Source organism: Pristiophorus japonicus, chromosome 18 (assembly GCF_044704955.1).
Source record: "Pristiophorus japonicus isolate sPriJap1 chromosome 18, sPriJap1.hap1, whole genome shotgun sequence".
Taxonomy (NCBI): Eukaryota; Metazoa; Chordata; class Chondrichthyes; family Pristiophoridae; genus Pristiophorus; species Pristiophorus japonicus.
The window spans coordinates 50,111,718-50,135,336 of NC_091994.1; the positions used below are offsets into that span (position 1 = coordinate 50,111,718).

Here is a 23,619-nt window from a genome sequence, read left to right on the forward strand (position 1 = left end):
TACAAGACCCAGGAACATTTGGGTTGTTGATGCTAGAAGACAGGTTATTTATTCTGAAAAGTGCTATTAAAGAATTCACAAGCTAATCCAATAGAAGTCACAAATGTCTGCAGCATGCACTTTTAGTTTACTGCAGAGTCCGTTACATTAAAGCAAAGTGGAAAACCCAACTGTAAGAGCTAGCAATGAATCAAATCTTGCAAATGCTCTTTTTGCATCTGAATGTTTAATATAATATTCTCGCATTCTAGATTTCCATTTGCTCTTGAGGATACAAGAGAATTCATTGTTCAGAATTACCCCTTTTGACTGCTTCTGCTTTTGTCAATACTAATAATATGTTAAGCATCATGCTGCTTATAAAATTAAAAAGGGACAATATAATCCAAGAACCATCATAATCAAGACATAAAAATGAAGGGCACATAAAACACTTGCTTTTTACGACAGTTTTAAAGTTGAGTATATATAGTTTGTTTCAATTTTTCCGATGGCATGAAACAACTACATACCATACACTACACACTAACTGTAAGGAAGGTCCCAACAGCAATTTTCCATTCAGTATTTTCAGTTCTCTTAGGGAGGCCTCGAGCTTCCACCCAGTATCTCCCACTCCCAGTGATGTGGCTTTGAGATAAGCAGACGAATGTATAACATCTAACTTTTGACAAAACCAAAATATATTACATTTGTAAGTATTTAGCAATGAGATAAGTACATTTAAAAAATTTTTTTAAGTGGAATATATTAAATAAACTAATCAAACTCAAGAGGATAAAACCCCTGGTCTGGATGGATTGCATCCACACATTTTAAAAGAATTAGAAGAGATAGCAGAGGCATTACTACACATTTAATAATTTGTTAGAAAAAGTTATAGTGCCAGCTAATGTAATACCTATATTTAAGAAGGGGGATAGAACATGTCCAGGAAATTATAGACCCATCAGCTTAACATCGGTGGGAGTAAAAATAATGGAATCCTGTCTAAAAGGAGAAAATAGAAGAACATCTAGAAACCAAAACTATAATAATGATTAGTCAGCATGGATTTCAAAAGGGAAAGTCTTGCTTGACCAACCTCATTTGTCTACTCTCTCTGTTACCTCTTCCAACAAATTCAATGGTAATGCAGTAGATGTAATTTATCTAGATTTTCAAAAACCTTCGATAAGGTACCCCATAAGAGACTGATTAACAAGGTCAGAGAATGTGGAGTCAGGGGACAAGTTGCGGAATGGATAGCTAGCTGGCTTCAAAGCAGAGAATAGAAGTGAAAAGTAGCTATTCACAGTAGCAGAAGGTGGGCAGTGGTGTTCCGCAAGGATCAGTGCTGGGACCACTGTTGTTCACAATTTATATTAACGATTTAGACATTGGAATCAGAAACACAATTTCTAAATTTGCAGTTGACACCAAATACTGAGGAGGACCTCAACAAATTACAGGACATTAATAAACTTTCAGAATGGGCATATAATTAGCAAATGAAGTTCAACACAGATAAATGTGAGGTATTACAATTAGGTAGGAATAGAAAGGGTCAATTACTTGGAGGATGCGAGTCTAGGTGGGGCAGAGGAACAAAGGGATCTTGGAGTACAAATACACAAATCACAAAGTTGCGACACAGCTTAGCAAGGCCATAGAAAAAGCAAACCAAGCACTAGGGTTTATTTCTAGGAGGTATAGAACTCAAAAGTAGGGAAGGTTATGCTAAACCTGTATCGAATCTTGGTTAGACCACACCGCGTACAGTTCTGGTCATCATATTATAAAAAGAATATAGAGGCATTGGAGAGAGTGCAGAGAAGATTTACAAGGACGATACCAGAAATGCAAGGGTATACATATCAGGAAAGGATGAACAGACTGGGCCCCTTTTCTCTTGAAAAAGGAAGGCTGAGTGGTGACCTAATAGAAGTCTTAAATTTTTTTTAAAGGTTTTGATAGAGTGGATACAGAGAAAATGTTTCCACTTGAGGGGAGGAGCACAACTAGAGGCCATCAATATAAGATAATCACCAAAAAATCCAATAGTGAATTCAGAAGAAAATTCTTTACCCAGTGCTGAGAATGTGGAACTCGCTACCACAGGAAGTGGTTGAAGCGAATAGTATAGATGCATTTAAGGGGAGACTAGACAAGCATGAGGGAGAAGGGAATAGAGGATTATGCCAATAGATTTAGATGAGGAAGGATGAGAGGGGTTTAAAATGGAGCATAAATACGGCATGGACTGGTTGGACAGATGGCCCGTTTGTGTGTCTTATATCCTATGTAATCAAATTTTATGGTGCCAGTTTAGCTTAGCTGAGAACACTCTCTCTTCAGTCATGGTCATGGATTCAAGCCCCACCCTAGGAATTGAGCACATAAACCGTTCCTGTGGTTAGGTGACAAGACGCTGTTTGGAGGGTAGGGAATTCGTCCAGTATCCCTGTTATTTTCCAGCCTCAATTACCATCAAAATTAGATTAAATAGTCAATTATCCAAATATTGTTTGTGGCATCTTGTTGCGTGCAAATTGGCTGTTGCAGTTACCTAAATAGCCATTCCCTATACATGAAGCGCTTTAAAATATTTAAAACTAGAGTACCTTCTTTCTTTACAAAGGAGGGATTTAAAAGAATTGCTCCCTATCTAATCAAACAAAGCTATGACAAAATGAAATTTTCTTTTTTATTTAAAAAAAGTTAACATTCAGAATTGTAATTTTTTTTATACTAAATGTGTGAGATATATTTTCCCCAATGTTTAATATTGGAAGAATTAGATTTTTTTTTAAAAAGGAGAATTCTTTTACTAGGTTGGCGCAAAGATTGTGTGACAGTACAGGAATACTTACACTACACATAAGAGAAACACGGAGGCCAGTAGTGGTAATGTCATTGTCAGGTTCCAGTCGAAGCTTTTTTCGAACTTTAATGAGAAAAGGATACAACTTCTATTACCAAAACTACACACACAGAAGCAGAACTGTAAGTATACTGGCTTAAAACAATATTGACAATAACCGTTATCTTGAGTTGAGACTCTGCTTGGAGAAGGAAGCAAGAATTTGCAACTTTTTGAAACTGTAAACCCACCTGGAAATTTAACAGATTCATACAGCACTGAAGGCCAATCAGCCCATCGTGTCTGTATCAGCTCTTTGAAAGAGCGATCTAATCAGTCCCACTCCCCGGCTCTTTCCGCATAGCCCTGCAAATCTTTCCTACAAGTATATATCCAATTCCCGTTTGAAAGTTACTACTGAATTTGCTTCTACCATCTTTTCAGACTGTGCATTCCAGGCACACAAGGTCTCCGGACAAAAATGACCCACTCAAATCATTTGTTGATGTTTATTATGTTAAACAACTGGCATTTATCTGGTACCTGGACTGGACACCAACTCCAGCCATCCAATTCAATTTCTAAGTTAACTGCAGGTTTGGATTCGAGCACAACATCTCAGCTTGGGAGACTGAACATTCCCCACTGGAAGAGGGGGAAAATATACATACACACTGAGGGAGTCACCTTGAGCTACTATTGCGCATCTTGTAATTAGAAAGATCCAACATGTTAAAGGTGCATTAAGATTTCTAAGCTTCAATTTCAAATTTTAGAAGTCATGGAAATCAGTCAAATAAATGCTTTATAACACTCGTCATAAGGCTACAGAACCAGTGACTAACACACATTAGATTATACAAGCCATTAATCAGTAAGCAAAGCTTTAAAATATATACTCCACTCCTGACAAAATGAGGTGGTTTGCAAAAGTACAAACAAGCTTCCTGTGCTCCAGGGGCAAAGGATAGTGAGCAATTACTTATATTAAGTGTTTCTCCCCGGTCAAGTAATAGTTTACTAGTGGTGCTCCTGGTTTAATGATAACAGTTTAAAGATTACACGGTCGCAAGTTTGACTATATTATAATTAAGCTATTTTGTGTGAAAAGCCACAATATTGGTACTCTCAGAATAGCTACTTACTTAATTCCCTGGAAATTTCAGAAGCTCTGGTTTCATTTGCTTGAAGTTTGTGCAATAATTCTGCTACTATGTGCTGCCTTACCAGATACAATACCACGGAATACCGCTAAAAGAAAAGAAATAACCTGAGGAACAGTTACATTCAACAAACAGATACAATCCTTCAAATCAAGTGCATACCTAGATAACACAAATTCAAACTTGCAATACTAAGATGCTAGTTGTATTATAAACAAATGCAAGGTTTTACCTTGGAAAAATGTCCCCAAAATATATTTAAGTAGTTAGCTCCACGAGATGTCAAATTGAGCAGGGGTGTGATATCAATGGGTCGACACGGCCTTTTTGGTTCTACTCCAGGTTTATTTGATGAAAAGTAACTCTTAGATAAAAAAAAATACAGAAGGTTAAAAACTTTTGGTAATAGAATTCAGTGATAAATTAAAGCCATTGATGTTTAAGGTACTTCTAACCTTCAAAGAGCTGAACCTAAAGCCAAAGAGTCTTTCGCACAACATTCTCTCAATACCATCTCAAGCTGCTGAGACACCAAGTATTCAAAGTTTCCTCGGGGAAGAGATTCTTCACTCATATGGAGGGAGGCGAGGGGGAAGGGAGAATATCAAAAGCAGGAATGGACTCTCTGGTCAGTTCTGATTCAGGAGTAGTAAAAAAAAAACACTCCAGGAATAGAAATCTTGTCTAAAGTTCAGAAACAGGCCATTTGGCTCAACTGGTTTTTGCTGGAGTTTATGCTCCACATGAGCCTCCTCCTATCTCTCTTCATCCAACATATCCTTCTAACCAGAGGTCAATGAATGACCCAAGAGACCTTGACAGCAATGAAATGGGAGGGGAACAACAATAAAATGAATAACTTGGCCAAACACTGTTTATTCTTCAAAAATAAAAAAAGGTGGTTGTAGACTTTCATCTGATCAGTCTGGGCCAATTTCAGCCCAAAGGTGAAAGTCAACATCCTGTCCGCTCTTCCAATCCACCCCCTCCAGATACTTGTAAGACAAATGAATACCAGAACCTCCAATAGGTGGGGAATCCAGCACTTGCGGAGTGGCAATTCTTCTCTGGAGTATCATGTGTATGTTATCTGTCACAGGGGAAAAGATTTTCTTGCTCATCTCCACAAGTAGTTTAATAATCACAGGATGTTGAGCAGCATCTATCTGCAAAGGCACTATGATGGATTCCACTGTAATACACAGGTCATAACCACCTGTAGCCAAATAATAACTCTCACTCCACAAAGGTTTTGTCTGCTAGTTTCATTTTCTGTAATCATGATTGTATCTACTTCCTCCCCCCCCCCCCCCCCAAAAAAGCAATTTAGTTATTTGGGAAAAGTCTTTTGAACTAGCAAAATAAGTTACACATTTACAGCATATTACTGAAAATAGCCACGGAGTGTTCAAACTTTCTGATAAATTGCATGTGTCTGCTCAGCTCAGTTGCTAGCACTCATCTATGGGTCAGAATGTTGTGGATTTGAGCTCCACACAAGACTTGAGCACATAATCCAAGAGGTCACTCCAGTGAAGTACTGATGGATTTAGAGGTGCTGGCCCTCTGGTGACATGCAAAACTGGGGTCTTTTCAGGTGGATGATAAAAAAATCCTGGCAATTGGCCTGTCAACATTCGTGTGTGTGTGTAGGTTTGGGGGGGCGGAAAGAGGGATAATAATGCTAAAAATCTGTTTCAAGGTGGGTGATCCAACTTCAAAGCATTAGCCCAGTGCTAATAATATACATGATATAATACTTGTCCAAAATTAAACTCGTCATGTACTACATGTAATTGCAAATTCTTGTTTTGAATAACATGCTCTTGCAAGTTTATTTTCTTCTTCCAATTTATCATCTTTCCTCCCCATCTCTCCTGAAGACACTGGTTCTTGCTGGGATACAGTGCCACAGATCGGGTATCCCCTTAATACCTTGTCTACGCGTCCATTCTTCATGCACAAGCCTCGATCGTTTGAAAACAAGACTGATTTTTTTCCCCTCCTTCCCAGCCAGTGAAGAGATTAAAAGTGCTTCAAATGATGAAAAAGAGTATGCAAAATAGCCATCCAATTTACCAAGTGCTGTTTCCAACTTTGAAATTGACATTTAACCTGGATAAATCCGATCAACACGTTAGGCCTGACTGAAACCCGGCTTAATGCTGGTAGCTCCTGCCTCACATAGGCCACCCCTCCTTCAACCATGTTCCCCACCCAAACTGCAATGGTGACACCATGGCTCTCATCCCAACCTGCCTCTTTACCACTCCAGTAATGTTTCTTCCTTTGAGCAGCTCATTTGTACCATCCCTTCTCCTCTACTTTCGATGCTTTCATTGTCTACCAACCTCCCAAACCTGGTCGTGACTTCCTCGTTGAAATCTCTTCCCTAATCTCAATTAGCCCTTGCACTAAGCGGTGACTCATGTGATTTCAGCTGATCCTGTATTACAACAGTGATAACACTTCAAAAGTATTTCATTGGTGACTAAATAAAAAAAGTTAAAAAAATGTTTTTGTTGAATCATTTTTTTTTAGTTAATAGCTGCAAAGCCTTAATTGAGGTCTAGTTTTTGGTTTCCCTGATAGCAAAACACTTGCATATTAGAATGGTGCAGAAGTTGCTGTCCCTGTTATTTGAAGACCTAAAATGCACCTGTTTTTATAGAATTCTAAAATATTTTAAAGTGAACTGAAGTACGGCATTCACCATAAGCTTGCTTATCGCCGAGAGCATGCAGAGATCAAGCGCAGACAGCGGAAAGAGCGTGTGGCAACCCAGTCTCACCCACTCCTTCCCTCAATGACTATTTGTCCCACCTGTGACAGAGTCTGTGGCTCTTGTATTGGACTGTTCAGCCACCTAAGAACTCACTTCGGAAGCAAGTCTTCCTCGATTCCAAGGGACTGCCTATGATTATGCTGCTGCTGCTGCATTGGTTCTAGGTTTGGTGTGGTCATGCCTTCAGTTAATTAATGAACAGTGAGCAGATTCTGATTTCCCAATTTCATTTATCTCCATCTGATCAGGAATAGAGCCACTAACTCTTTTCAATGGCCAGTTTTTAAGATTTTCAGTTCATTCACCGCGATCCTGCAACAAACCCATTACAGTGGTACTGAACACGGGACGCCGAACTAGTGTAAAACCCCCAAAATATGACCACTATCAACGAGGAGGTGGATGTTACTCCCACTTCCTGGATTTTAGGAAGACATGTGGCAAAATTGATGTACTTTTATCTTTTCATATTTCAAAACGTCATATTTTAGGAAACTGGGTGGTCAAGTAGATTAAATAGCAACCTTTCAAATCCTTTCCAAGCTGATGGAATTAATGCATCTTCCTCTAAGGATCCTAGGTGAAATAACTGGAATGTCTCTCTGCAAGGGCCCATAGGACAAAACTAATTTGGTACGAATTCTCAACCTCACTCAGAGGCCACAGGATGGCTAGTGTGGGAAATGGAAAACTGCTACAATAGGGATGGCACATTGTTGGGTATAATCGAGAAAACTTTACCTGCATTTATAGCTGTGCTAAACTGATTTGGGCATGTTTGTTGTTGACACTGGTTGTCTGATCGGGAAAGAATTGCAAATTCCAGCACCAACATCCCTCACCTTAATGAGCTCAAAAATGTTTGGACATTTACAATAAAAGCTCAAGTTATTATGCAAATGGAGTTTAGCAGCAGGTCGGTCCTGATACAGTGTTGTTGCCTTCCTGATAACAGGCTTGAGGGGGATTCTATCACACAGTTTTCAAAGATATACAGACTTTGTGATTGATTCACTTTCTATTGGATGTATTAAAGGGGAAGCTGGATAAAGACACGAGAGAGAAAAGACTAGGTGGTTATGCTGATAGGATTCGATAAAAAGGGTTAGGAGGAGGCTTCTGTGAAGCATAAACACCAGCATGGACCAGTTGGGCTGAATGAACTGTTTTTGTGCGGTAATTTGGGACATCCGGGTATCGTGAAAGGCACTATATAAATAAAAGACAATCTTTCTTTATGCTGTTCCCACCAAAATATTTATCTATACTTGTACCTCAATTCCATTCCACTACCCAGCTGCATGCTCAGGCAGAGATCAACAGCGCACCATTTGGGTGACTTGCTTGACCTCAAGCTAATGTTTAAAGTGCACCCAACAGCACAACTTATTCCCACCTCTGAAAATACACCTTTTCAGTACCTATCTCACCACCGATGAAATCCTCATCACTGCCTTGATCACTGCGAGATTCAACTTTTCCAAAGCCCCCGAGCCCCATCCAACAAACACCAATTCATCCAGAAATCCACCACCTGTTCAGCCATCACCCCAAGTTCTTCCACTGACCCAGTGTCCATGAACACCATCGTTTCAAAATCCTCTGCTCACTCTATCCTACCATTGCAATTTCTTCCAACCTGCCAGTGGATTTAAAATGACATCAAACTTGTCCACCTGCACATTTCCCTTCCAGGTTAATCACACAAGCATTGCTCTTACTTATAACTGTATTATTACTGTATTACTATACTGTACTACTGAACCAGCAATACTGGTTATAACTATAAAACCCAAAGTCCACAGAAATCGAAGCCTATGGATAATTATGCCCTGGAACATTCATAATATATCACTCATCAATGGAAAGCCTGCTACCTGTATCAGAATGCATGCAAATGCAAATGCATGCCACACTGATGAAAGACATTAGTAGTCAACCCTAGATGACCCTTGCTGAGACAATCATTTCAATTCAAAAGGACACACATGGAAGAAAAAAATTGCTGGTAATGAGTTTTCAAATTCCATTGTGCAACCTGGAGTTGGTTTAAAATCAAACTGTAGTTTCACTGGTGACTTTTTCAGCAAAGGGGTTCCATTGTTCTCAAAATCCAGCCAAATGTATGAAGTATCTGTTTGAATTATTTCAGACTGATGGCAAATATATCATGGTTAATTCAAATTGCCAATGACATTTGATGAATAGCATGAGGGCCTCACAACTGCTGTCCCCATCACATTTGCAGACAATAAGGAAAGCCACTGTACTATCACCATCATGGTTAGCCTAAAAATGGGGAATCCTTTGTTGTGATTCTAAAATCTGCTTAATAAATACAAAAACCAATGAGATATAATGGCCCTGAAATTCCAATGTCCCGGGTCAGTAAGAAGTTTCTACGGACCCGGGAAGGCATCGGAAAAACCGGTTTTCAGCGCGCAAGTTTCTGGCTTGATAGAAACAACGCATATCGGAAGCGAGAACACTTGCAGGGCAAGATTTCCAAAATTTACGAATATCTTGCCCAGCAAATGTCATTTAAAATCTTGCGCCTGAAAAAGCAAGCGTATAAGCCTATTTTTACAGGCGCAATTGTTTAAAAATACACAGAAACATTTGTAAAATAAAGTTATAAAAACACATTTTATTGTTTAAAAACCCTCCCCACTAAGGTAAATTTATTTTAAGGCTTAATTAAAAAAAAACTTTAAAAAGCCGGGAAAATATATATTTTTTATAACAACTTTAATTTAAATGAATGTTAAATATGTAGTTTATTTTCTTTTTATTGTGTTTTGGGTGTTTGGGGCCGAGGGGGTGGAGGGGGGGATGGGGGTGCGGTTTCTCATTCATAGTAATAGGAATTCCGGACTTACGGAACTCCCTATTACTATAAATGAGAATCTATACGATACCCAATTGGCTGCTGTCTCCAGCTCCCGGCCTGCGCACGTCCCCACGTGCACGCACTGCGACGCACAGTCACAAGAGGCCTCAGGCTCGGAAGTTCCAACGAGCGCAGCAGCAACAGGTAAGTCCGCATCTTTTTTCTCTTTTTCTTTCGTTTGCCCGCGGGAAGAGCTCAACCGGAATTTCAGGACCAATAGCTACATCCCTAGCAATTATCTAAAATAATTGTGCAGAGACTTAAAAAGGCTGAAGAGTTCAAAGCCTTTCCAATCTGTGACTCATGCCATTCACTCAATGGTGTCAAGTCAGTTTTAAGCTTGTTATTGTGTTCATAACTATTCTTCACTTTATCATTCACTATGTGCCTTGTTTAAGTATATACACAAGCTGAAACAAAGACACTGCAGTTTGCTATAGTGAATCCAAGTCGTTCCTATTATAAAAATGCCAGTGATATTCAGGAGCAATCAATTTGTTGCTTACTGAGTGGAACCCCTCCACAAATTTTTGTTCAGGGACACAAAGTGCGAAGCCCTGAATAACCATAATCAATGTGAAGATACTTTCTGAAATGGATGAAACGTCTGAGGGTTGTATTGTGCATAAATCATTAACTCATACAAAAAATACAATTTTCTTTAAACTCTGAAGACTGACAATTTGTCTTTGATAGGTTTAGAATTGGTGCAACATGTACAGCTTTGAGTACCTTGCTGAAATTATCACAGCAAACAAGGATATTTAAATTCATCCATTCTGACAGAGAAAACAGTAGTCTGAGCTGACAGATTCACTGTGACACCCACGTCAGCATCAAGCACTCTCAGATCAGGTATAAAACAGCCAAAGGTACAGCCCCAGGTATGGATTTCTCCCAAGTCACATACAGGATATGCTTGTAGATTTCCTGAATAAGTTCTCAATTTAGGAGTAGAACTTAGACAGAGGCTGCCCATCATCACTTCACATAGGATCCTTACAGCTGAATAATCATCTCAGCTGAATTCAAACCCTGGTCCCAGAGGTAAAAGAAGTCGCAAACCCACCATACCAACCAGTCCCCTTTCATTCCAATTCATTAACCACAGTGATTCTGATGCTACAAGATACAGAAACAATCTCGAATTACAACATCCCTAGCACTGGACAGCACTCAGTAACAACCACACAACTAATTCATTACAACACTTGCTGTGGTTTACAATTTGCAGCTTGCTCGATGAACAAGCTACGTGATCTGATTCTGTTCCGGGGCGCTCTTGTTCATCGCGATCCAAAATAAAGGGACCGACAGCAAGAAAGAGACGGAGACAAGTTTAGTAGAGGGGAGATTTGGAGAATAAATACAAATTTTTTTAAAAAAGTGGATGGCATGGTAACAGCATAAGAAACCTGCTATAAACAGGCCATTACTTTACAAGAGAATCTGTAACTTTTTTCCACTATTACTAGCAGATTGTTTCCAAGCTACTGCTTCTATCAAATGCTTCAATATCAGTAAATAGAAAGTAAATAGATTTTGAATATAAAAAGTTTTCTTCGGTATGCCCGAAATTCAGTACCAAGTTGTAAAATCCTCTTATCTAGTCCTCACATGCAATAAGATGGCGACAGCTTACCGTAAAAGGACACACTCTTGAATTTACTTTTATTGACAGGTAGGGAGGATACTGGTCTTCTTGAATAAATTCTGTATCTGTGTGGCAAATCCTTAAAAATAAAATAATATACATTAATCCTGTGTGTCTGAACAAAGAATTTCCTCCCACTGCTTCCACCATCACACCTCTTCTTTAACAGAGACCAAACTACAGACTGCAGTGCTTCTCAATGCTGCTCTGATCGGATGACAAGAGGTGCTGTTCCAACACTATCTTTGCTAGGAGTCTGAGACCTTAGCATGCTGACTCCAGCAGTGTGGCCAAGAACGAGGGGAATTTGCCCCTTAGGCCACAGTTGATTGTAAGGATTCCAAAATTTTGCTCGAGAGGCCAAAGCTCTGTCACCAGTTAACAAGAAAAAGCAGCTTATCTGCTCATGTTTATATTGTAATAAACTATTTGAGCACAGTATGCCCATTTATTTGAGGTACAAGCGAGGTAAAGAGAGAGAAAAAACAAGTAGAGAGTCTGGAAAAATGTGGAAGTCTGACCATCACCACATTTGGTGTTTTGTATTCCTACGCTAACGCTCAACATATCACTCGATAATCAAATAATTATCCTAGTCCCCCCATTTACAATGTGAGAATCGACCAGGATCCAATTCAACATTGGCCCTGCTTATTGTGAATAGACCATCTTCCGTCTCTACTAGTCTTAGTCATTCCTGTCCTGAGACTATGCTGGGTCAGTATGCTTGATCAAAACTGCTACATAGCTAACCCCACTCTGCTTGCAATACAAGGTTCCCAAATAACAGGAGTACCTATGAACACAGAAAAATGCATTGAATTATACTCTGCACAGCGACCGCTCCCCATCATAAGTCTGGGGCACTCTTGCAACAGCACAAGCAATGCAAGCTTCAGCTGCTCATAGTCCAGAAGGTCTGTGGTTTCTCATTACATTAATAAAATTGAACTAGCCAGGTAACAGGTAGCATATATCTAGCTACATTAAAAGTCTTGCATATCATGCACACTTCCTGTGCCACACATCCTGTAATACTTCCCCGTCACACTTTCTTGATAAAACCCCAGTTATAAAACAGTGCATCTGCAGCCTCAAGTGATCAACATCACAGGAGATCTGCTAGTATATTAAATTAAAAATCACCTGCAACCTTTCCACAAAGTTCCACAACAACAACATGCATTTATATAGTGATTTTCATTAGGAGAACGTTCCCAGGCGCTTCACAGGAGCACAATCAGACAAACATCAACACCGATTGAGTTATTAGGATGGGTGACTAAAAACGTGGTAGGTTTTTAAAGAGGGTCTTAAAGGGGGAGCTGCAGGTACTGACCACACGGCAACTAACACTAATAACCAAACAACATTATGCATCATTTAATGATTTAAGTTTTTAAAAAGGCAGGGCACATTTGTTCTAAAATTTAAATTGACCATGTTGAAGGTAATTGGATTTTTCCAAAGTACTCTGTGCACATGTGCACGCACACATACCCACCCATTCAACCACAGTACAGTAGGGGCCCGTCTCTTTGAAAATGTACATATGGACAACAGCATCGTTTTCTGATCAGACCTATTCTGCGACCACCAATGCCATTCCACGTGCAACCAACTGAACGAGGAATGGCTCTGGTGGTGGCAGAGTGGTGAGCAAGCGAATTCCAGCCTGTCAATTCAGTGTCATGAAACCAATGATACTTGGGATTGCTTTGCTCAGTGAGCAGCTTTCCGACTTCTACATAGGAACAAGAGGAGGCCATTCAACCCCTCGAGCCCGTTCAACCATTCAATTAGCTGATGGCTGATCTGTATCTTAACTCTATTGTACCTGCCTTGGTTTCATATCCATTAATAGAATTACATCGATTCCATCAATGGATATGGAACCAAGGCAGGTAAATAGACCCTTACCTAACAAAAATCTATCAATCTCAGGTTTTGAAATTGTCAATTGACCTAGTCTCAACAGCTTTTTGGGGGAAGGGGGTTCCAGATTTCCACTAACCTTTGTGTGAATAAGTATTTCCCAACATCACCCCCAAACAGCCTACATGGTCAAGGGTTTGCAAAGCATGCATTATTAAAACAATACAGAATGACCAGGTCCTGGAATTTTAGACACAGAAATATATCACTTGTCATTATATAAAACTAGAATTTTACTCAGAATTAGCCAGAGTAACGATCACCAGGCAGGAAAACAAAATCTTAGCCATACAGCTTTGCTTTGACTACTTTCCCCCACCCTCCATAGGCATTGCAATGGAAACACATAGAAAACTAGAATATCTGACAGCAGCAAAAATTACACACATCCCACCCAAAACTACTTGCCAAAACACAAAGAAAACATTGCTCCCTTCTTCAAATTTCAACTGTACATATAGAACTACACAGGTTGGAATGTCTATTCAAGTTGCAGGGCAATTTGAGTTCAGACAACATTTCAAGGCTTATGTTGTCTCAGTGTTTTAATGTAACAGCCTGTATATTGGTCTATATGTAGCTGCTATGTGGAGTGGGGTGGAAATGATTTACTGATTGTGGAGTGGTACCATCTTCCTCACCTTTGGGTTCAGATCTAGCCTAGGTGGACATGAAGAACTTTCTCTTTGACAAGTCTTCAATGAGAAACTTAACTACACACTTAGAATCTGATTTATTTTTTAAATGGAGAGGTGAGGGCGGTAAGAGGAGGAAGAATATAGATGATACAGTGGGTTACGATACTGTCCTTTCATTTTATAGGATTGACAAGTTACAAGGTGAGAATTTATCAACTTTAAAAAAAATCAAAAGATGGTGTATTGCAGGAATCCACAGCATGTTGCTCCAGCCCTTATTCCTCAGTTTAGAGAACCTGTATAATTATATTGCAGGGATTGGTCTCAAATCACACGTAACCAAAGGACTCCAATCTCCAGCCAATTTTTAATGTTGAGAGACTGCCACCGAGAGCATAGGCTCTCAAAAAGTAAAGAGTTTGTAAGTTTAAATTCTAAGTGGTTCGTTGGACTATCCTTTTAAAAAAAAACTTGGCATTACACTAAAGTACAATTATATTGCACATATGAAATGAAACACCTCAAAGTTAGTCTCAGCTTTATCTTTAGTTCAGTTGGGAGATCTGATACTGCTTCACATCAGGCCAAAAGTGGCAGCATGACATTAGACCAATAGGAATTGCTAGACAAAAGACAACGCTCTATCTAGTTCGCCTTCAACCATCCTGGCAGTCGCATGATACAATAATAATGGAATTGTTGACTAATCATTGCAATCAATCTCCATTAATTAGTCTACAGCAGACCCAGACATGAGGCGAGGAAAGTCCCAGTGGCGCAGAGCTTTGGAAACCATAGATCCAGAGTCACCTACTCCACCCACCACACGTCATGTCTCAAATTACTAATATACTGGGGCCGAAATTCAGGTGCACCAGAAAGCTGGCGCACCTGAGTTTTGGAGTGGTACTTACCGCTGGAACTCCTGGTATGGTAAGTAGATCCATTTTCAGGACTTTGAAATTTTTCCAAAGTCCTACAGGAAATGGATTATAATGGGGGCGGGCCTTAGATTCAAAGCCAGGCTGACTGATCAATTTTCAGCCAGTCCGTCGCTGTCAATCAGTGGTGGAGTCGTAGCGACGTCAAAGTGCGTATGTGTCACCATGCTCTCTCTCCTCCCTGAATAAAAAATTCTATCGTTTAAAAAACCTCTGGCCACTGGGCCACCAGCGAGGGTATCAGAGGGGCCAGGGGATCGACAGAATGGAGCTAACTATCGGTGTGTAAATATTTTTATTGCTTTTTTATTGTTTTCATTGGCAGTGCAACCACTCTGGCAGGATGGGGTCCAGGTTGAAAAATCCCCAACCTGAATTTAGGTCGGGTCGGCCTGTTGACCCCAAAGCGGCGGCCATTCGATTTTTAGGAATGGCCACCGTAAACGGGAATTAACGGGTCTCTGAGACCCTAAATTTCAGCCCCACTGTATCCCCAAATGTTGTTTTCTGAAAGAAATCTCTCATTTGCAACTGAATTATTACTAACTGCTTTCACTGTCTTCCTTGGGAACTCCTTCCATAGACTGACCACTCGCTCACTGAAATGTTTCTGCAGATTAGTTTTGAATTTGCTACCCTTCAAATTGCTCTGGATGTACTGTTCTGGACAAGGTGAAACCAATTGTCATGGTCTACATTATGTAGTCCCCATAGAATCCTAAAAACAGCAATCATATCACCACTCAACCATCTCTTTTCCAGTGAGTACATCGCAATTTACACAATTGCGCCTCTTAATCCAATCCCTCCCTCCCCTCTGGCACATATTGTATGGACTAGTTCATATTTATTCGTAAAATATATTTCAGTAACTTCCAGATCACTCAGACCTGATCAATTGTGTAGTTACATTTCTTTAAAGTTTGATATTTAGCTATATTTTTTGGTTAAGGAATAACATATATTTCAAGTTACTTAACGTGACATCAAAAATTCTATGTTGCTACAAAATCAAATTGTCTTAGATGTTAGATAATCTCTGGATTTTATTACCCGAGCTACGTGCAAATTGGCATAGGAATAAGCAGATTAGGGAGGTGAACACATGGCTGAAGGAGTGGTGTGGGAAAGAAGGGTTCCATTTCACGGAACACTGGCACCAGTACTGGGACAGGAAGCAACTGTACCATTGGGATGGGCTCTACTTCAACTGGGCTAGGACCAGGGTCCTAGCAGAAAGGATAAATAGGGCAATCAGAAGGACATAAACTAGTAAATGCGGGGGGGTGGGGGGGAGAAAGAGGAAAGTCAGGTGGAAACGGTAGTATAAATAATAATTCTAAAACAAATGAAATGAAAAGGGAGAGAGTAGAGTAATATTTAAATATTACATTCAGTAAATTAAAATACATGCCTGAAATCTCTCATTATTTCCAGTGTTGAGATATCTTTAGAGCATTAAGATGCCACCAGTATCTACAAAGCAGGAATTTCATCGATTACTGTGGCTAGGATTATTTTTGAAATATTTCCAAGTTTCATAACTCCAAGCGGATGTGCTTCTATAACTTATCGTACTGCTTACCTTAACTGCACTTGAACTGACTGCACACCATTCTTCGAAAATCTTGAAGGAAAGAAATAAAACTAGATTTCAACGTTTTATAGTAAAAGCAAAAACATAATTGGGCATCTGTTGCTGTGTAAAAAATCCAAATATTATGCATGTCTGCAAATGTACAACTCATTTCTATTTCAGTAAGTAACCTTTACCATTGTGGTTGCCAAATTAAGTTAATCTAGGGGTTAAGTCATGGCAGGAGAGCTCGGACACGTGTTATGTTCCTCCTGTGGGAAATCAGGGACGCCTCCGGTGTCCCTGACGACTACGTGTGCGGGAAGTGCATCCGCCTCCAGCTCCTGACGAACCGCGTTGCGGAACTGGAGCTGCGGGTGGATTCACTCTGGAGCATGCACGATGCTGAGAATGATGTGAATAGCACATTTAGTGAGTTGGTCTTACCACAGGTAAAGGGTACACAGCCAGATAGGGAATGGAAGACCAACAGGAAGAGCAATGCAAGGAAGGTAGTGCAGGGGTCCCCTGCGGTCATCCCCCTGCAAAACAGATACACCGCTTTGGGTACTATTGAGGGGGATGACTCATCAGGAGAGAGCAGCAGCAGCCAGGTTCATGGCACTGTGCCGGGCTCTGCTGCACAGGAGGGCAGGAAAAAGAGTGGGAGAGCAATAGTGATAGGGGATTCGATTGTAAGGGGAATAGATAGGCGTTTCTGCGGCCGCAACCGAGACTCCAGGATGGTATGTTGCCTCCCTGGTGCAAGGGTCAAGAATGTCTCGGAGCGGGTGCACGACATTCTGAAAAGGGAGGGTGAACAGCCAGTTGTCGTGGTGCAAATAGGTACCAACGACATAGGTAAAAAACGGGATGAGGTCCTACGAGACGAATTTAGGGAGCGAGGAGTTAAATTAAAAAGTAGGACCTCAAAAATAGTAATCTCAGATTTGCTACTAGTGCCACGTGCTAGTCAGAGTAGGAATCGCAGGACAGCTCAGATGAATACGTTGCTTGAGCAATGGTGCAGCAGGGAGGGATTCAAATTCCTGGGGCATTGGAACCGGTTCTGGGGGAGGTGGGACCAGTACAAACCGGACGGTCTGCACCTGGGCAGGACCGGAACCAATGTCCTAGGGGGAGTGTTTGCTAGTGCAGTTGGGGAAGAGTTAAACTAATATGGCAGGGGGATGGGAACCAATGCAGGGAGACAGAGGGAAACAAAATGGAGACAGAAGCAAAAGACAGAAAGAGTAAAAGTGGAGAGTAGAGAAACCAAAGGCAAAAAACAAAAAGGGCCACTTTACAGCAAAATTCTGAAGGGTCAAAGTGTGTTAAAAAGGCAAGCCTGAAGGCTCTGTGCCTCAATGCGAGGAATATTCGGAATAAGGTGGACGAATTAACTGTGCAGATAGCAGTTAACGGATACGATGTGGTTGGCATCACGGAGACATGGCTCCAGGGTGACCAAGGTTGGGAACTCAACATCCAAGGGTATTCAACATTTAGGAAGGATAGACAGAAAGGAAAAGGAGGCGGAGTGGCGTTGCTGGTTAAAGAGGAAATTAATGCAATTGTAAGGAAAGACATTAGCTTGGATGATGTGGAATCGGTATGGGTGGAGCTACGGAATACCAAAGGGCAGAAAACGCTAGTGGGAGTTGTGTACAGACCTCCAAACAGTAGTAGTAGTGATGTTGGGGAGGGCAAACAGGAAATTAGGGGTGCATGCAATAAAGGTGCAGCAGTTATCATGGGTGACTTTAATATGCACAATATGCATATGGGCTAACCAAACTGGAAACAATACAGTGGAGGAGGATTTCCTGGAGTGCATAAGGGATGGTTTTCTAGACCAATATATCGAGGAACCAACTAGGGGGGAGGCCATTTTAGACTGGGTGTTGTGTAATGAGAGAGGATTAATTAGTAATCTTGTTGTGCAAGGCCCCTTGGGGGAAGAGTGACCATAATATGGTGGAATTCTACATTAGGATGGAGAATGAAACAGTTAATTCAGAGACCATGGTCCAGAACTTAAAGAAGGGTAACTTTGAAGGTATGAGGCGTGAATTGGCTAGGATAGATTGGCGAATGATACTTAAGGGGTTGACAGTGGATGGGCAATGGCAGACATTTAGAGACCGCATGGATGAACTACAACAATTGTACATCCCTGTCTGGCGTAAAAATAAAAAAAAAAGGGAAGGTGGCTCAACTGTGACTATCAAGGGAAATCAGGGATAGTATTAAAGCCAAGGAAGTGGCATACAAATTGGCCAGAAAGAGCAGCGAACCCAGGGACTGGGAGAAATTTAGAACTCAGCAGAGGAGGACAAAGGGTTTGATTAGGGCAGGGAAAATAGAGTACAAGAGGAAGCTTGCAGGGAACATTAAAACGGACTGCAAAAGCTTCTACAGATATGTAAAGAGAAAAAGGTTAGTAAAGACAAACATAGGTCCCCTGCAGTCAGAATCAGGGGAAGTCATAACGGGGAACAAAGAAATGGCAGACCAATTGAACAAGTACTTTGGTAAGGCATTCACTGAGGAGGACACAAACAACCTTCCGGATATAAAAGGGGTCAGAGGGTCTAGTAAGAAGGAGGAACTGAGGGAAATCCTCATTAGTCGGGAAATTGTGTGGGGGAAATTGATGGGATTGAAGGCCGATAAATCCCCAGGGCCTGAAAGTCTGCATCTCAGAGTACTTAAGGAGGTGCCCTTGGAAATAGCGGATGCATTGACAGTCATTTTCCAACATTCCATTGACTCTGGATCAGTTCCTATGGAGTGGAGGGTAGCCAATGTAACCCCACTTTTTAAAAAAGGAGGGAGAGAGAAAACAGGGAATTATAGACCGGTCAGCCTGACATCGGTAGTGGGTAAAATGATGGAATCAATTATTAAGGATGTCATAGCAGCGCATTTGGAAAGAGGTGACATGATAGGTCCAAGTCAGCATGGATTTGTGAAAGGGAAATCATGCTTGACAAATCTTCTGGAATTTTTTGAGGACGTTTCCAGTAGAGTGGACAAGGGAGAACCAGTTGATGTGGTGTATTTGGACTTTCAGAAGGCTTTCGACAAGGTCCCACACAAGAGGTTAATGTGCAAAGTTAACGCACATGGGATTGGGGGTCATGTGCTGACGTGGATTGAGAACTGGTTGGCAGACAGGAAGCAAAGAGTAGGAGTAAATGGGTACTTTTCAGAATGGCAGGCAGTGACTAGTGGGGTACCACAAGGTTCTGTGCTGGGGCCCCAGCTGTTTACACTGTACATTAATGATTTAGACGAGGGGATTAAATGTAGTATCTCCAAATTTGCGGATGACACTAAGTTGGGTGGCAGTGTGAGCTGCGAGGAGGATGCTATGAGGCTGCAGAGTGACTTGGATAGGTTAGGTGAGTGGGCAAATGCATGACAGATGAAGTATAATGTGGATAAATGAGAGGTTATCCACTTTGGTGATAAAGAGAGACAGACTATTATCTGAACAGTGACAGATTAGGAAAAGGGGAGGTGCAACGAGACCTGGGTGTCATGGTACATCAGTCATTGAAGGTTGGCATGCAGGTACGGCAGGCGGTTAAGAAAGCAAATGGCATGTTGGCCTTCATAGCGAGTGGATTTGAGTACAGGGGCAGGGAGGTGTTACTACAGTTGTACAGGGCCTTGGTGAGACCACACCTGGAGTATTGTGTACAGTTTTGGTCTCCTAACTTGAGGAAGGACATTCTTGCTATTGAGGGAGCGCAGCGAAGGTTTACCAGACTGATTCCCGGGATGACGGGACTGACATATCAAGAAAGACTGGATCAACTGGGCTTGTATTCACTGGAATTCAGAAGAATGAGAGGGGATCTCATAGAAACGTTTAAAATTCTGACGGGTTTAGACAGGTTAGATGCAGGAAGAATGTTCCCAATGTTGGGGAAATCCAGAACCAGGGGTCACAGTCTAAGGATAAGGGGTAAGCCATTTAGGACCGAGATGAGGAGAAACTTCTTCACCCAGAGAGTGGTGAACCTGTGGAATTCTCTACCACAGAAAGTTGTTGAGGCCAATTCACTAAATCTATTCAAAAAGGAGTTAGATGTAGTCCTTACTACTAGGGGGAATCAAGGGGTATGGCGAGAAAGCAGGAATGGGGTACTGAAGTTGCATGTTCAGCCATGAACTCATTGAATGGCGGTGCAGGCTCGAAGGGCCGAACGGCCTATTCCTGCACCTATTTTCTATGTTTCATTCCACGGAAGCAAAAGACACACAGCATGGACTGGTGCTTGGTCAGTGAGCTTGTTTACACTGTTTACAGCCCACCTTCCCCTCAACCTGTGGTAATCAGCAGATGTGCTACTTTCTATCTCTAGGCATCGATCAAAAAGGCTAATGGAATGCTAGCCTTTATATGTGAAACACTAGAATACCAGGGGGTAAGACAGTGTTCTGCAGCTATTCAAAGCCCTGGTTAGACAACACCTGGAGCACTGTGAGCAGTCCTGGGCACCACACCTTAGGAAGGATATATTGGCCTTGGAGGGAGTGCAACGTAGATTTACCAGAATGATACCGGACTCCAGGGGTTAAATTATGAGGAGAGATTATACAAATTAGGGGTGTATTCCCAAGAATTTAGAAGGTTAAAGGGTGATTTGATCGAAGTTTTCAAGATATTACAGGGAACAGATAGGGTAGATAGAGAGAAACAATTCCCGCTGGTTGGGGAGTCTAGAACTAAGAGGCATAATCTAAAAATTGGAGCCAGGCCGTTTAGGAGTGAAATTAGGAAACACTTCTGCACACAAAAGGTGGCGTAAGTTTGGAACTCTCCTCTGCAAATTGATGCTAGATCAATTGTTAACTTAAATCGCAGTTTGATAGCTTTTTGTTAACCAAAGATATTAAAGGATATGGGTCAAAGATGGATATATAGAGTTAGGTCACAGATCAGCCATGATCTCAGAATGGCGGAACAGGCTCGAGGGGCTGAATGGCCTACTCCTTTTCCTATGAGTCATGCTACAGCTTTATAAAGCCCTGGTTAGACCACACCTGGAGTACTATGTTCAGTTCTGGGCAGCACACCGTCGGAACGATATGTTGGCCTTGGAGGGAGTGCATCGTAGATTTACTAGAATGATAGCTCGATTCCAAGTGTTAAATTAAAAGAAGCAATTCCACAAACTAGGGTTGTATTCCCTGGAATGTTATCAAGGGGAACTGATGGGGTAGATAGAGAGAAACTGTTTCTGCTGCTTGGGGAATCTAGGATGAGGAGACATAGCTGAAAAAAATTACAGCCACGACTTTCAGGAATGAAGTAAGGAAACACTTCTCCATGTAAAGGGTGGATGCTGGGTCAATTGTTCATTTTAAATTTGAGATTGATAGATTTCTGTCAACCAAAAGTTTTAAGGGATATGAGACAAAGGTGGGGTTAGGTCACAGACCAGCCATGATCTCAGTGAATGGTGGAACAGGTTCGAGGGCTAAATGGCCTGTTCTATGCAAGCAGATTCCCTCCTTCATCTAAATAATGAAGTCACCTCACACCATAGATAGTGATTTTGCTAGAGGATATGCTGCTGCTTTCAAGTGTTCAGATTTACATTTCAGCTAGGAGTCTGAGGATAGCAGAGGTAAAAATGGAAAGAACATTTCTATAAGCCCCTCTATGCAATCAAAAGGCAAACTTTACAAATACGAATTGCTATTTTACCAGAACATTTAAAAAAAAAAATCTGCTAGTACGCTGTAATGAAAACTATCATACAGTATCATTTAAAAAAATAAAACAGAAATTCTATTCTACTTACCCAGATATAATCTGCTCTCGCTGCTTATCAGTTAATGTAAAACTGAACTGATTCTCTTGAATCCTCTCACTGTTGGTTGGGACTAGAGAGAAAAACATCAACAATAATTAAATTATTTCATACTACTGTACAACCGAATCTAACAAATGTAGACAGAATTGTGCATCCTTCTTTAGTATCAATATATACACACTTGGCCAGGGCAGAGATAGAGTGAATTGTATTAGTTCACAAATGCACCACTGAAATGCCAAAATTCCCGTTTATCCAGGGAACACCAAGGGTATTCAAAGCTTGTAGTGCCAAAGGAATTTTATACTTAGTGTTTTCGGAAAAACATATTAAATCGTCCAAACCCTTAAAGTCAATGAGTAATTAGGTCTTTAAATTATATATAACTTCCATGAGCAAAACCCAAGAAATAGAACAAAGTAAGTTTTATATGGAGAAAGAACTGCACCAGGAAAACACATTATAATTAATTCCCAACAAGGGCATCATTTTTCTACGTAAATTCTTACAATCAGATTATCTATAACCATTGAACCTTTACAAAACCAGATCTATTCTGCCCCGCATGAAACCTGAATTTGCAGTATTTTACCACTTGTCTTAATTGCCATTTCTTCTGTTGGTCCCACAATAGCTGAGATGATAGACTGGGGAAAATGTCTGAGCCGAGGGTGGGGGAAGATAGGAAGAAAAGAAGAAAAGCAATAAAACACACCAAGGGAAACTAGGAGAAATGCATCAGCAGTCATTTTTTTCCCTAGCTACCAGCTTCTGAAATGGCTTCAGAATATAAATATTTGGAGTTGGCAGGAGCACAGATCTGTCGCTCAATGCCGTAATGCCAGTGTATTAAACAGCATTGTCTGGTACTTTTATATGATTGTCACTTGTATACATTCTCCTAGGACACTGTTTGGGGAGGGGTGGGAAATAGACAAAGAGCAGAGGTCCAGGGGCAAGCAGGACAGCAGGGATTGAGGCAAGGTGAAGCAGCAGCTGGCAAGGGTAAACAGACAAGAAACCTGGCTCTTGCAAAAGGCCTCAAGGTTCTGCTGTTGGTCACAAAGTGGTGTTGGGCGGATTTCAGAAGTTATTCAATCCGGATTCCACGCCTGCCACAGTACCAAAACGGCTCTGAAAGTCACAAATGACATCCTTTAACTGTGACAAAGGCAAACTATCCCTCCTCGTCCTTCTTGATTTGTCTGCTGCCTTTGACACTGTTGACCACTATCTTTCTCCAATGCCGCTCCACCATCGTCCAGCTGGGTGGGACTGCACTCGCCCTTGCCCTTGCCTCAGCTCATCCGCTGAAGCCCTGATCCATGCATTTGTTACCTCTAGACTTGACTATTCCAACG

The 23,619-nt window shown here is 41.1% G+C and overlaps 1 protein-coding gene across 1 annotated transcript in view; it reads right to left on the minus strand.

Annotated features, from left to right (window-relative positions):
• Nucleotides 1-23,619, minus strand: part of LOC139228712 (E3 SUMO-protein ligase PIAS4-like) — an 89,330-nt gene that overhangs the window by 15,351 nt on the left and 50,360 nt on the right. The window contains exons 4-9 of the mRNA XM_070859985.1: nt 22,247-22,328; nt 16,434-16,475; nt 11,323-11,413; nt 4,238-4,369; nt 3,988-4,093; nt 2,853-2,926 (exon numbers count right to left, since the gene is read on the minus strand). Of these exons, the coding sequence (XP_070716086.1) occupies nt 2,853-2,926; nt 3,988-4,093; nt 4,238-4,369; nt 11,323-11,413; nt 16,434-16,475; nt 22,247-22,328 (527 nt within the window). The remainder of the gene's footprint in view (nt 1-2,852; nt 2,927-3,987; nt 4,094-4,237; nt 4,370-11,322; nt 11,414-16,433; nt 16,476-22,246; nt 22,329-23,619) is intronic.